This window comes from Actinia tenebrosa, unplaced genomic scaffold, assembly GCF_029948245.1.
Source record: "Actinia tenebrosa isolate PJP-AT-01 unplaced genomic scaffold, QUT_ActTen_1.0 utg4242__unscaffolded, whole genome shotgun sequence".
Taxonomy (NCBI): Eukaryota; Metazoa; Cnidaria; class Anthozoa; order Actiniaria; family Actiniidae; genus Actinia; species Actinia tenebrosa.
Window position 1 is genome coordinate 19,282 of NW_028292612.1, and position 13,705 is coordinate 32,986.

A 13,705-nucleotide genomic window follows, 5' to 3' on the forward strand; every position below is an offset into this window, starting at 1 on the left:
AAGTTAGGAAGAAATACGTTAGAGCCCGGAGTACGCTACATAAGATTTCGATAACTTCAGGATCCATATCCGTTGTGTTAACTGGCTCCGGCGTTGCTACTTCGCTTACTGGGCCGGGAATAATCGTTGGAGTTCCTTTGGCCGGCGTTGGGGCAGCCTGTGGTATCATTTCGGCTGTTGCTACGGGCATTATGAAACAGTTGTCAAGCAAAATATCCAAGCATGACACGACAATAGCTCTGTCAAGGGCTAAAGTAAATACAATTACTGACCTTGTCTCAAAGGCTTTGCGTGACAGAAAGATAGACGACGTAGAATTCTCGCTTATTCTGGCCGAAGAGGAAAAGTACGAGAAATTAAAGTCGGACATAAGAAAAAAAAAAACGGTCGTAAAAGATCTTTCCGAGGAATCTCGCAAAAAGATCTACCAGGAGGCAAAAGAAGAGCTTCAAAGAAAACTCGCTCAGTAAATATTCGCTTTGAAAAAAGCGAGACAGGATTCTATTTGCATATTGAACGCCGGCAGTCTGGAAATTACGCGTAATCAACGTCTTATGGCATAAGATTTATACCATAATACGCGTAATATCAATTCATCGTATGACCTTATTTAGCGAATTATTACGCGTAATATAAATTCATCTTATGAATTACGCGTAATATGTTATTGTCGCCTCGGAATCCATCCTAACAGGGGGTGGTCGGGGTCTATTTTGTAAAATATTTCATAGATTACGTCAGGGTAATAAGGAATATTCTTATCCAGCCGACAAAACATCCACTCGGCTTTTGTCATATCAGAAACCTCAGGAATAGAGTCGCCGGTAATTTCAGACAAAAGATAAGGAATAGCTTTGTAATATTTTCCTAGTTTTAATTTTTTCAATGTCTTCCTTGAGCTTTGTGGGGTTGGCTCTTCTAAGTGGTCTATGATTTCCTTCTTTACTTCGTTGTCTAAATATACCGGTCGTAAACCCTGGATATGACTCATCCAGTCCCTAAAGTATTTTATTCTCTTATAAGGTGTTTTCTTACGACCTCCATTGGCGTAATATTGCTCTCTGGTAGCATTTGGTACGGCATTACGAATATTCTTACCACACTCGTAACACTGTGCTGACGTGTCATCTTCTATTTGCATTTTTTTACCACAACAAATATACTTATTTGGTTTAGTGGGTTTAAACTTGGGTTTCAAGCACTTTACACAGAAGCCATAAGCAAACTCTTTACATTCATGCATATATATATCATAGATTTTACAAACACAGCAGCAGTAAGGGAATCATCGCGTGGGTAATACCCGCTGCCGACGCATACATTTAGAGGGGCCTGAAACGCAGGTAATACCCGTGAAATTCGATGCTTAGTGATTCGGATTTCGCGAGTCCCCCTTACTGCTGCTAGGACAGATATGGATATATAAGATTCATACTTCGGCAAAACAACGATAACTGAATGAACTTAAACATATCAAATAGCATCCGAAAAATTTTGATACCATTTTTCAAACGAGGCATTTGAACTCACGACAGGTGGGCCGAACAAGCGTAAGTTTACCTACACTGTTTTGCTTGTTCAGTCGTAACCTGCAGATTTATCCTTGGCAATTATTTCGAAATATCTGAGTTATTCGCTACTACCTACCAAATGATGATCACTCTTCTGAAATTCTCTGACAAAAACGTCGATCAAGTGATTCACGAAACTGCAGCAGTTGAGTAATAAGCATTCTCTCTTGGAGGGTTCGCGTCGTCGTCGTTATCGTCGTTATCATCGTCATCTTTTTCGTAGTCGCTTTCGGCATCATCATCATCTTCGACCTTTATTAATCCAGCATTAAAAGTGCTAGACAGAGTCTGGACTTTGAGTAGCAGACGAGGATAGCATATAAGGCAGTTGCGAGGAGCGCGAGCAGGCATGCAGAGGACGTGGAAGGAATGTCCACAAGTCAGGGTTAGTGTGTTGTCGTCTTCGGTTTCGCATTCTGCTAAATCACATGCTTCTTGTGGGTCGGGTTCTTCTTCTCCCCAAGCATATCCAAGTGGCAGACTTCTTTGGTCCACAGTGGCATCAAAGGAAGGTAGGTAATATGGCTGTTAAAATTCATGTAAAATCAAACAATTAATTACAGTGTACGTAATTGTTTGTGTTTGTAATTTAAATACTTAAAACACAAACTCGTCTTACCTGAAATTTTTTTCTCCCTTTGGGTAGTTTTACTGTACCATCTCCACTGTTCCAAATATCCCCAAACAGGTCAATGATGTGCTCTGCAGCAAGGCCACAGATAACTGAATAGTCCTTGTGCCCTTGTGTGAATGAATCAACTTTATTTACAAAAAAATGACAGTACAAATAACTGATTTAACCCACTCGCGCTCTAAGAAATAAAAATACCTAAATTAGGAATTATTTATGGGATATGCTGAAGCTAAATAATATCCAAATAATATGTTGAGTCTAATTATAATGCCTTGTCCCCTTTTATATTGTGGCACCAACCATTCTTGGAAATCATTGTTGAACCGCAGAGTGTTCAGGATATGAGCTGTTGTTCGTATCTGCTCAGGTGTATACCAGGGCTGTATTTCACTGTCAATTACAAATTTCATAAATTATGTTAATTTACTTTCGATTGGAAATATATATATATATATATAGTTAACAGTCTGTAGTAATTATTGCATTTAATATGTGATTACACTTATTTCATTACAGTACCTTCTTAATAATGAATGAAATATTTCCACTTTTTTCTCAGAGAGCACATTCATCGACCTTTTGACATTATGGATTGATGCCAGATTTTCATGATGGATCATGTCACTCAGTTGACACAGAGTGGCCTTGTCATAATGACGACGACGGTGAATAATAAACAAAACAGCAACTCGAACCAGTGCTTCTTTGTAAGACCCATAACTTCCACTGCGAAAGATAACTGGATAGAAGTGGAAGACCAAAGGAACAACTTCGTACAATAAGTGTAACAACAAAGCATATTCAGTACTCTTGTATCGTTGGCCAAAGTGCTGCAATACAGTGTCCCTGACAAGAAGCCAACCTCCAAAACAAGCAGTAATCAAGGTGCTGATCCTAAAGGGTTTTGGTTTTTTTGCTAATACTTTCCTTTGGCCAAATATAGCCTTGTATAATGGCTCAAAGAAACATCTGTAGACCTTAACAACATTTTGTTAAGCATTAAAAGAGATGTGAAAGGGTCCCTGCCAAGGTACAAGAGAAATGAAATGGAATGGATCTTCAATTGGATTGAGCTGCAAGAAGAAGGTAAATAATGTAAACAATCTTTGTAAAATTCATAATCAAGCCCTTGTGATCTAGTGTCTTTTATGTCATTGTTTTCCTTTGTTCATGTTGTGTTTACCTGAGCAAGTAATTTTTTCTCAAAATACCAAGTTGGCCAATCTCCTGTCGTAAATAAGATATTATTTTGCATATATTGCACAAGCTGTGGTGATTCTCTAACAGTGTGGAGTAATGCCTCCTTGTAGTTGTTTAGACTCTTCAGGGGTCTTTCATCCTCTTCAATTAATACAACTGATCTTAGCGTATCCATTTCCCTTCTTTCAGGATCTGTATAACATCTGCAAACGTCAAGCATTAATGATTGTTATATATATTTCTGACCTTGTAATGATAGGTAATGATATAGGATTTTTTAAAATAAGCTTTCATTGTCGATCCAAGTAAATTATATTGTTTTTGATAAAACTTTAAAAAGGTGTGCTGCTGATTATAAGAAGGTTTAATTAAAGTGAACCTGTTGAAATCATAAGTTTTATCTTTTAACTGAATTTTTTAATTATCTACCTCAGGTGTTCTACACATCGTTGTGCATTCTGCATGTCAAATTCAAGAAACTGGTGTGGAAGTGTTGCTTGAAAATATTGGTTGTAGTAGTCAACTAATTGTTCTTGGAACAGCTCCCGTACTTTTGGAACACTTATTCCTCCTCTGCATTCTTTCTGCCCGACGAGTACTGTTTTGTGCAATCTATTTATGTCAGCAGGCACAGGGATTGCAGGTACATTATTCTGAATGTCAAGAATTTCGGTGGCCATATGAACTGCTTTGCTTGTCGTTGATATTTTGGGGTCTTGCCCAGTATGAATTGCGTGGAAGTCGTCAATTATTAACAACATGAATTCTTTGTTCTATGACAGTATTAATGACACAAATTATAATGCACACAATATAAATTAAGTCATGAACAACATGGCATGGGTGATGTAGTGGTTCACTGCTGGCCTCTCATCACTGTGGTCTGGATTCGAGCCCTGGCTTGACAGGATCGTGTGAGTTGAGTTTGTTCTCTCCCTTGCCACGAGGGTTTTTTCCAGGTTCTCTGGATTTCCTCCCTCCTATTTTAGTGAATGAAAGAGAGGTGGTTTACCTTATCAGCTTGGTTTATCCTTTCCTTTGTTAATTCGTGACTCATTAAGGCCAAGTCTTTTTTGTGGTTAAAAATTGTTCTGGGGTGAGGGGCAAAGCCCATAGACATGCCAGCCATCAAAGCCTGCTGTGAAGCTCCATGAGTTGCCATGTGAACTCCACAGTCCAGCTGCAGTTTGTTATTTTTCTGAATAAAATCATTTAAATTTATTCAATATTGGCTTATCAGTAAGATAACACTGTTCATTGTGAACTGCCCTTTTCACTATGATGTCACATTAAAATGAGATCAGCTAAGTAAATATTACACCATAAATATCCTGGATGAAAGAAGGTTTAGCCCACATTTCTATTTTTGCTCAAGCAAACAAGCCATGATGTAATTATGAAATAAGGCAGTTTGAAAATGTAATAGTATTGGGATCCCTTCGTTAAGTCGGTATCCATGTGTTAACCTTCACCTTCACTTTGTGTGAGTTATAAATGGTTGAAAATTCGCCTTACTTATATGCACTACCTGATTTCTAAAGAATGACAGAGTGTGTAAAATGGAAACTGTTCTTTGTAATTGCTGCTCTTCTCGTTTCTTTGTAGGATTACCATACTCATCATTGATAATACTATCATAGATTTGGCCAAACAGACCAGGAGCACATTGTTTTGCAAACTTCTTCATTTCTTGTGGGTCATAAAGAAGATGGCCATTGTCATTATAGTGTAAAGTCAGCTCTTTGTGAAATCTTCTGAACAGCTCCCTAAAGCTTGGTGCTGTCACAAACATTTTTGATTTATTGAAACTGAAAGCTTAGTTGGAAGTATTCAATAAGGGTGTGCATATATATATATATATATATATATATAGACCTTCATTACTAAGTTCAAGATATATCACTCAACTATATGATTTTTGGGGGTGAACAGCTTACCTGTAGAATCAATGTACTGAGAATATTGTCAAATGACATAGGCACTTCTCTGATTTGTTGAAGGTAAGATTAGAGGGGGGATTTAAATTTCAGTTTTTATTTTCTGTTTGTTTTATTTTATTTTATTTTATTTTTATTTTTTTTACCTGAGAGCTTTTGCTTCAGCATGCTGTTTTCTCGTTGAAACTCCCCTACTTGATGTGCCAAATGACCATTTTCCCTTACAAGTGAGTGGTTGTGCTTTTCCAGTTCCAATATTCTCTTCTGCATCTCTTTATATTTCTCTATCTCTCCTGTGTCTGATTTGTTTCCTTTATTTTGCTAATCAATTTCCAAATTAATTATGTTCAGTTATATAATATTGTTCATTGCGGGTTCACTAAAAACTGTTTGAGGCTTAAAGTCTGTAGGACAATATTTTGTAGAAATAGTTTTACTGTAAATAAGAAAAAGCTGTCTTCCCTTCAGTTTATGTCTGTCTTTCTATTTTCTTACGTAAAAGTGGTCAGGAACGCATCGTCTAGAAAACAGTCTAGACAGTGTCTAGACATGTTGCTTTTTTTTTTTACATAATTATAATAAGAAAAGTAGCTTAAATAAATGTGTTTTCCCCCATACCTTTCTCGTATTTTGTGGACAATACGAATCCATAGACGTGATGTGAGTATTTTTGTCGGCGTCACTCAGATGCCCGGAGCATATGTTCGTACCTCTTTTGGTTGGGTGTACTACCATCTCGTCAAACACTTTGAATAGGCGTTGGGGGCAGGGGACAAGTGAACCATTACAGGTCTTTTCATGTATAGGATAGCAACAAGTTTTGTTGTTTTGCTGTTTTTTACGCTTCAAATGGTAAAAGCACACTGAAATAGCTTTAGAAAAACCACAACTTCGCGCTTCGAGACCTACTTGACGAACTGAACCACTACACAGGTCATCGGACTTTCGAAGACGAGGTGAAAAAATACGACTATTATGGGCCATTTTAAATTACTTCTTAATATAAAAACTACGAATGGTGTTTCTCCTCGTCGTAGCAACAAATTTAAAGTACTCGGAAGGACTCTTAAAGGGCTTGAAAAAAGGCGGAAATTTGACGCGCTTGCGCCGCTCTTGCGTTCGACATTGACCTTGGAGTGGCAGTAAAAGATAGCAGAAGAAAATGTATTCAAGATTAATGAGGACGAATAATCCAAGAGAATTGATGTTTATTATTAATAAAAGAACATTTCACACTCATCAAACTCAAATACAGTAATTTAATAACATTGAATGGCAATAAAACAAGTTTTTCAAGGGTATATATGCTTCGCAAAACAGTGTAGGTAAACTTACGCTTGTTCGGCCCACGTGTCGTAAGTTCAAATGCCTCGTTTGAAAAATGGTATCAAAATTTTTCGGATGCTATTTGATATGTTTAAGTTCATTCAGTTATCGTTCTTTTGCCGAAGTATGAAGCTTATATATCCATGTCTGTCCTTATATTTGAAGATTCTCCACTTGTCATCGAACACTAGGAGATGCGATCGAAGTCCTTCTGAATCAAGTCGAAGAATTCATTATTTTGGCGTCAAGTCCACCACAAGCTTAAAAAAAAAACTACCAAGATCAAGTACTGTGGCAGATTACGAGTTGTGATCAAAAGTTTTGAGTGTCATTGCTGCGTTTTTGTCCATTTTTACAGCAATTTTCCTAGAGACAGATTTTTACCGCCTTTCGTCCGCCATATTGGATTGCTCATGAAAATAGTCTCTATTGCGCATGCGTCCGGTTTTTCCGCTCTGTCCATGTGGAATGTTACTAGCACTGTAGAACCACTCTGCGCTTGCGCACGTTCGAACTTAGATTGGTTTTCGCTTCTTTTACTCACGACACTTACAAGCACGTTGTTCTTACACTCTATAGATGGATTTCAATACTTATATGATGAAATGCATTATTCATTACACATGTGGGATGTTACTAGAACCACTCTGCGCATGCGCACGTTCGCAATTAGCTTGGTTTTCGCTTTTTTCACTCACGACACCTAAGAGCACGTTTCTCTTACCCTGTATAGATGCATTTCAATATTTATATGATGAAATTCATTGTTCATTACACATGTGGGATGTTACTAGCACTGTAGAACCACTCTGCGCATGCCCACGTTCGCACTTAGCTTGGTTTTCGCTTCTTTTACTCACGACACTTACAAGCACGTTGTTCTTACACTGTACAGATGGATTTCAATGTTTATATGATGAAATCCATTGTTCATTACACATGTGGGATGTTTCTTGCACTTAAGAACATATCTGCGCATGTGCAAACTCGCAGTTAGGTTGGTTTTTGCTTCTTTTATATACGACACTCACAAGCACCTTGTCCTTACACTGTATAGATGCATTTCAATATTTACATGATGAAATTCATTGTTCATTACACATGTGGGATGTTACTGGCACTGTAGAACCACTCTGCGCATGCGCACGTTCGTACTTAGTTTAGTTTGCGCTTGTTTTACTCACGACACTTACAAGCACGTTGCTCTTACACTGTATAGATGGATTTCAATATTTATATGATGAAATTCATTGTTCATTACACATGTGGGATGTTACTTGCACTTAAGAACATATTTGCGCATATGCAAACTCGCAGTTAGGTTGGTTTTTGCTTCTTTTATACACGACACTTACAAGCACCTTGTCCTTACCTTGTCCACTGTATAGAAGGATTTCAATACTTATATGATGAAATTCATTGTTCATTACACATGTGGGATGTTTCTAGCACTGTAGAACCACTCTGTGCTTGCGCACTTTCGCACTTAGGTTAGTTTTCGATTCTTTTACTCACGACACTTACAATCACTTTGTCCTTACACTGTATAGACGCATTTCAATATCTATATGATAAATTTCATTGTTCATTACACATGTGGGATGTTACTAGCACTGTAGATCCACTCTGCGTATGCGCAAACTCCCACTTACTTTGGTTTTCGCTTCTTTTACTCACGACACTTACAAGCACGTTGCTTTTACACTGTATAGATGGATTTCAATATTTATATGATGAAATTCATTGTTTATTACTCATGGGGATGTTACTAGCACTGTAGAACTACTGTGCGCTAGCGCACGTTCGCACTTAGCTTGGTTTTCGCTTCTTTTACTCACGACTCTTACAAGCACGTTGCTCTTACACTGTATAGATGGATTTCAATATTTATATGATGAAATTCATTGTTCATTACTCATGGGGATGTTACTAGCACTGTAGAACTACTGTGCGCTTGCTCACTTTCGCACTTAGCTTGGTATTCCCTTCTTTTACTCACGAGTCTTACAAGCACGTTGCTCTTACACTGTATAGATGCATTTCAATATTTATATGATGAAATTCATTGTTCATTACACATGTGGGATGTTTCTTGCACTTAACAACATATCTGCGAATGCGCAAACTCGCAGTTAGGTTGGTTTTTGCTTCTTTTATACACGACACTTACGAGCACCTTGTCATTACCTTGTCCCCTGTATAGAATGATTTCAATACTTATTTGATGCAATTCATTGTTCATTACACATGTGGTATGTTTTTAGCACATAAGAACAAGTCTGGGCATGCGCACACTCGCTCTGAAATCGATTTTGACTTATTCTAATTAAACACTAACAACCACGTTTTTCTTACTCAGTATGGATTGATTTCAATATTTATATAATGAAATTCATTGCTCATTACACATGTGGGATGTTTCTAGCACTGTAGATCCACTCTGTGCATGCGCAAACTCGCACTTACTTTGGTTTTCGCTTCTTTTACTCACGACACTTAGAAGCACGTTGTTCTTACACTGTATAGATGGATTTCAATATTTATATAATGAAATTCTTTGTTCATGACACATGTGGGATGTTTCTAGCACTGTAGGACCACTCTGCGCATGCGCACGCTCGCACTTAAGTTGGTTCTCGCTTCTTTTACTCACGACACTTACAAGCATCTTGTCCTTACACTTTATAGATGGATTTCAATATTTATATGAAGAAATTCATTGTTCATTACACATGTGGGATGTTACTAGCACTGTAGAACCATTCTGCCCATGCGCACGTTCGCACTTAGGTTGGTTTTCGCTTCTTTTACTCACGACACTTACAAGCAACTTGTCCTTACACTGTATAGATGCATTTCAATATTTATATGATGAAATTAATTGTTCATTTTTAATTTTGGTACTAAGTTCAAGTGTGTAAGTGTGTGTAAGTGTGTGTAAGTGTGTGTAAGCGTGTATGAGCGTGTGAAAGTGTGTGTAAGTGTGTGTAAGTTGATGTAACTATGCGTTTAGGTGTGTTTAGGTGAGTGTAAGTGTGTGTATTTGTGTGTATAATTGTGTGTAAGTGTGTGTAAGTGTGTGTAAGTGTGTGTAAGTGTGTGTAAGTGTGTGTAAGTGTGTGTAAGTGTATGTAAGTGTGTGTAAATGCGTGTAAGTGTGTCTAAGTGTGTCTAAGTGTGTGTAAGTGTGTGTAAGTGTGTCTAAGTGTGTCTAAGTGTTGTTAACTATGTATGTAAGTGAGTGTAAGTGTCTGTAATTGTGTGTATAAGTGTGTATAAGTGTGTGTAAATGTATGTAAGCGTGTGTAAGTGAGTGTAAGTGTGTGTAAGTGTGTGTACTTGTGTGTGTTACTGTGTATAAGTGTTTGTAAGTGTTTGTAAGTGTGTATGTGTGTCTAAGTGTGTATAAGTGTGTGTAAGGGTGTGTAAGTGTGTGTAAGGGTGTGTAACTGTATATAAAAGGGTGTCTAAATGTGTGTAAGTGTGTGTACGTGAATGTAAGTGTGTCTAAGTGTGTGTAAGTGTGTGTAAGGGTGTGTAAGTGTGTGTAAGTTTGTCTAAGTGTGTCTAAGTGTGTCTAAGTGTTGGTAACTATGTATGTAAGTGAGTGTAAGTGTGTGTAATTGTGTGTATAAGTGTGTGTAAGTGTGTGTAAGTGTGTGTAAGTGTGTGTAAGTGTGTGTAAGTGTGTGTAAGTGTGTGTAAGTGTGTGGAAGTGTGTGTAAGTGTGTGTAAGTTATTGTAAGTGTGTGTAAGTTTGTGTAAGTGTGTGTAAGTGTGTGTAAGTGTGTGTAAGTGTGTGTAAGTGTGTGTAAGTGTGTGTAAGTGTGTGTAAGTGTGTGTAAGTGTGTGTAAGTGTGTGTAAGTTTGTGTAAGTGTGTGTAAGTTTGTGTAAGTGTGTTTAAGTGTGTGTAAGTGTGTGTAAGTATGTGTAAGTGTGTGTAATTGTGTGTAAGTGTGTGTAAGTGTGTGTAAGTGTGTGTAAGTGTTTGCCAAAGTGTGTTAAAGTGTGTGTAAGTGTTTGTAAGTGTGTGTAAGTGTGTGTAAGTGTAGTGTGTGTAAGTGTGTGTAAGTGTGTGTAAGTTTGTGTAAGTGTGTGTAAGTGTGTGTTAGTGTGTGTAAGTGTGTTTAAGTTTGTGTAAGTATGTGTAAGTATGTGTAAGTGTGTGTAATTGTGGGTAAGTGTGTGTAAGTGTGTGTATGTGTGTGTAAGTGTGTGCGAAAGTATGTTAAAGGGTATGTAAGTGTGTGTAAGTGTGTGTAATTGTGTGTAAGTGTGTGTTAGTGTGTGTAAGTGTGTGTAAGTGTGTGTAAGTGTGTGTAAGTGTGTGTAAGTGTGTGTAAGTGTGTGTAAGTGTGTGTAAGTGAGTGTAAGTGTGTGTAAGTGTGTGTAAATGTGTGTAAGTGTGTGTAAGTGTGTGTAAGTGTTGGTAACTATGCGTTTAGGTGTGTTTAGGTGAGTGTAAGTGTGTGTATTTGTGTGTATAATTGTGTGTAAGTGTGTGTATGTGTGTGTAAGTGTGTGTAAGTGAGCAGCAGTAAGGGGGACTCGCGGAGACCCTACCGGGAGCCCGGGGTAATACCCGCGCCAAGTAGCATAGGACTCCAGCGGGAATGACCCGTGTCACATTATATGTTACGCGTAAGTTTACTTAATGCTGCTGTGTTAACATATTTGTTTTATATACGATGCACGAATGTAAAGAGTTTGCTTATGATTTCTGTGTAAAGTGTTTGAAACCTAAATTTGTTACATCGCCGCCAAGGAAGTTAGTTTGTTGTTGTAAGAAAATGCAAATAGAAGATGACACGTCAGCGCAGTGTTACGAGTGTGGTTATAAGAGTATATTTTTTTCCCTTGTTTCGGCAACCACTTTCGGCTACCTTTTCTACTTCCGCATGAAGATACACCAAACTACGTGTAGGGTCGCAAACGAGGGTTAAAATATTTCTTAGATATAGATGGACGCGATTAGGAGTATTAAGAACAAGACTGTGCGCAAGCTGAGGAGTATGGTGTTAAATAATTTGGACGCTGACTTCGCCTTCACGACATTTATGGAGGGAGATACGGATGAAACTATGGATGAAGAAAGGGCTGAGCGAATAATTAACATAATGCCTGAAGGTGACTACCGTTTGGAGTTGACGTTCATAAAGTATTTGGATGGTGAATGGATAATAGAAAAGGGCAGAAATCCTATACGAGCGTCAGGTAAGCAGAAGTTGTTCGTTTTAAATGAGCGAACACGACCAGGAGCGTTGGTGGGCGTGGACATGTTGTTCTACGAAGTTGCCTATCCTGTTACGGTAGTCATTTATGGGGCTTACGAGATCAAAAAACCAGACGTTAGGAAGCTCAAACCAATGCGACATCCTGGTAACTGCGTAGGGAAACTGGTAAGAGAATTCTTCGAAGATTCCTCTAGAGGAGGTAAACTTACCATAAAGAGAAGAGAAGCTATCAGAAAATGGGAACGAGCTACTCATAAGGCCGGAGTAGTATAGGGAATGGGGGTTCCAGCGCAATCTCAACACGGGGCAAGACCCGTGTCAAAAATCCACCTACGGACGACCCCCACTCCAAGTGTGGTTGAGGGCAACAGCGCACTTAAATATGTTAGTATATATATGGAGTGCGAAGAATGTAAGAGAACTTTTAAGAAAGAAGCGGATTTGAAAAAGCATTTGAAAATGAAGACGAAGTGTATGAGCAGTTATGATTGTGGATGTGGTAAGAAGTTTGAGACTAAGGTTAAATTGTTTTGGCATTGTCAGGACTGTGAGTACGACTACGACGACCTAAAAAGTGCTTGGTATTAGGTATAAAATATTTCCTATTATATAGATGGAATCCCAAAGCAACTTCAGCACGGTGTCAATACCCGGTAACGGTGAGATTGACGTTAGACAGTTTTGGCGTCAGTCAGAAAGGAAGGTTAAAAGGACTCTCCGAAAAGGTATAGAAGAATTAGGAGCCCTGAAAGCGAGCATAATGGTAGAAGTAAGTTTGTCAAAAGACGAGGTAATGACGACAGCAATGTTGCGATCAAAGTCGTTAGTGATATTAGAATCCACGAATCTGGATAGGTCACTCAGTGAAGCCTTAAAAGCAATAATGGAGTCGCTGTCTAACTACACGAAAGAAGGATCGGGTTGGACAGTAGAGGAGGTTGAAGGAATAGAGATAAGTATGGCCAGGTACGTACCCATACGAGGGGGGAGTTACGTACCGCTACCAACGTGGGTAGAAAGGAAGAAGGCTATTGTAAACGTAAAGAATGAAGACAATCGATGCTTTATGTGGGCAATCAGGTCTGCACTGTATCCAGCAGAGAAGGATCCCTGTAGGACAAGTAAGTATCCCACAGATGATTTAGAGTGGGATGGTGTGGAATTTCCCATGCAGTTGATAGACATCCCCATATTTGAGGAAATAAACGATCTAGCAATTAACGTTTACGGAGTCAGAGAGCAGACGATAGTACCGTTAGTTCTGTCAAAAAGTAAAGGAGAGCGCGTACACTTATTCTACCACGGCGGACACTACTCATGGGTTAAACACATTAGCAGACTATTCTACAGACATACTAAGCACAAAGGCAAAAAGTACTTCTGCGACTGCTGCTTGCTGTCATTTACATCCTTAAATGCCCTAAAGAAACACGATGAGATCTGCCGCGGAGTCGAAGAAGTGGCGCAACGGATCCAGATGCCCACCAACAAAGAGCTTTCATACGCAAACCATCAAAAGCAGATGCAAGTGCCTTACGTGATATATGCAGACTTCGAAGCGTTGATAACTAAGGAAGAGCAGAAACGTGGTGCCACGAATAAGGTAGGATTACACGAGATCTGCTCCTTTGGTTACATAGTAGTCAAATCAGACGGTAAAGCAAACCCTCCGGTGATTTACCGAGGTAAGAACGCAGCTAATGAGTTTCTAGAAGCATTGCGAGAAGAGGAGGGGGAGATTAGAGAACAATTAAGACGTCCAAAGAAGATGGAATTTACCAAAGAGAACCAGGAGGCTTTTA

General features: G+C 38.7%; 1 protein-coding gene across 5 annotated transcripts; it reads left to right on the forward strand.

The window, feature by feature from the left end:
• The first annotated feature begins 3,206 nt into the window (after window positions 1-3,206).
• LOC148904250 (uncharacterized) lies at window positions 3,207-7,017 on the forward strand. 5 transcript variants are annotated; one of them, XR_016118972.1, is made up of 5 exons: window positions 3,207-3,291; window positions 3,595-3,664; window positions 3,840-4,048; window positions 5,011-5,405; window positions 6,834-7,017. XR_016118972.1 is itself a non-coding variant. In XM_089025528.1 (4 exons), the coding sequence occupies exons 1-4, from the start codon at window positions 3,247-3,249 to the stop codon at window positions 5,029-5,031; spliced, it is 345 nt and encodes a 114-aa protein (XP_088881654.1). In that variant the 5' UTR covers window positions 3,207-3,246; the 3' UTR covers window positions 5,032-5,959. The 5 variants fall into 5 exon arrangements, 2 of the variants coding, with proteins under 2 accessions (XP_088881654.1, XP_088881655.1); XR_016118973.1 differs by lacking the exon at window positions 6,834-7,017 and adding an exon at window positions 4,188-4,319 and having other exon boundaries at window positions 5,011-5,959; XM_089025528.1 differs by lacking the exon at window positions 6,834-7,017 and having other exon boundaries at window positions 5,011-5,959.
• Window positions 7,018-13,705: the final 6,688 nt, after the last annotated feature.

Excerpts from the sequence above, each read along its gene's own strand:
- LOC148904250 (XM_089025528.1), top strand. The coding sequence starts at position 3,247 with ATGAAATGGAATGGATCTTCAATTGGATTGAGCTGCAAGAAGAAG. Across the intron at positions 3,665-3,839 it reads TTCTGACCTTGTAATGATAG|GTGTTCTACACATCGTTGTG; the intron begins GTAATGATATAG and ends TATCTACCTCAG. Across the intron at positions 4,049-5,010 it reads AGCAGGCACAGGGATTGCAG|GATTACCATACTCATCATTG; the intron begins GTACATTATTCT and ends GTTTCTTTGTAG.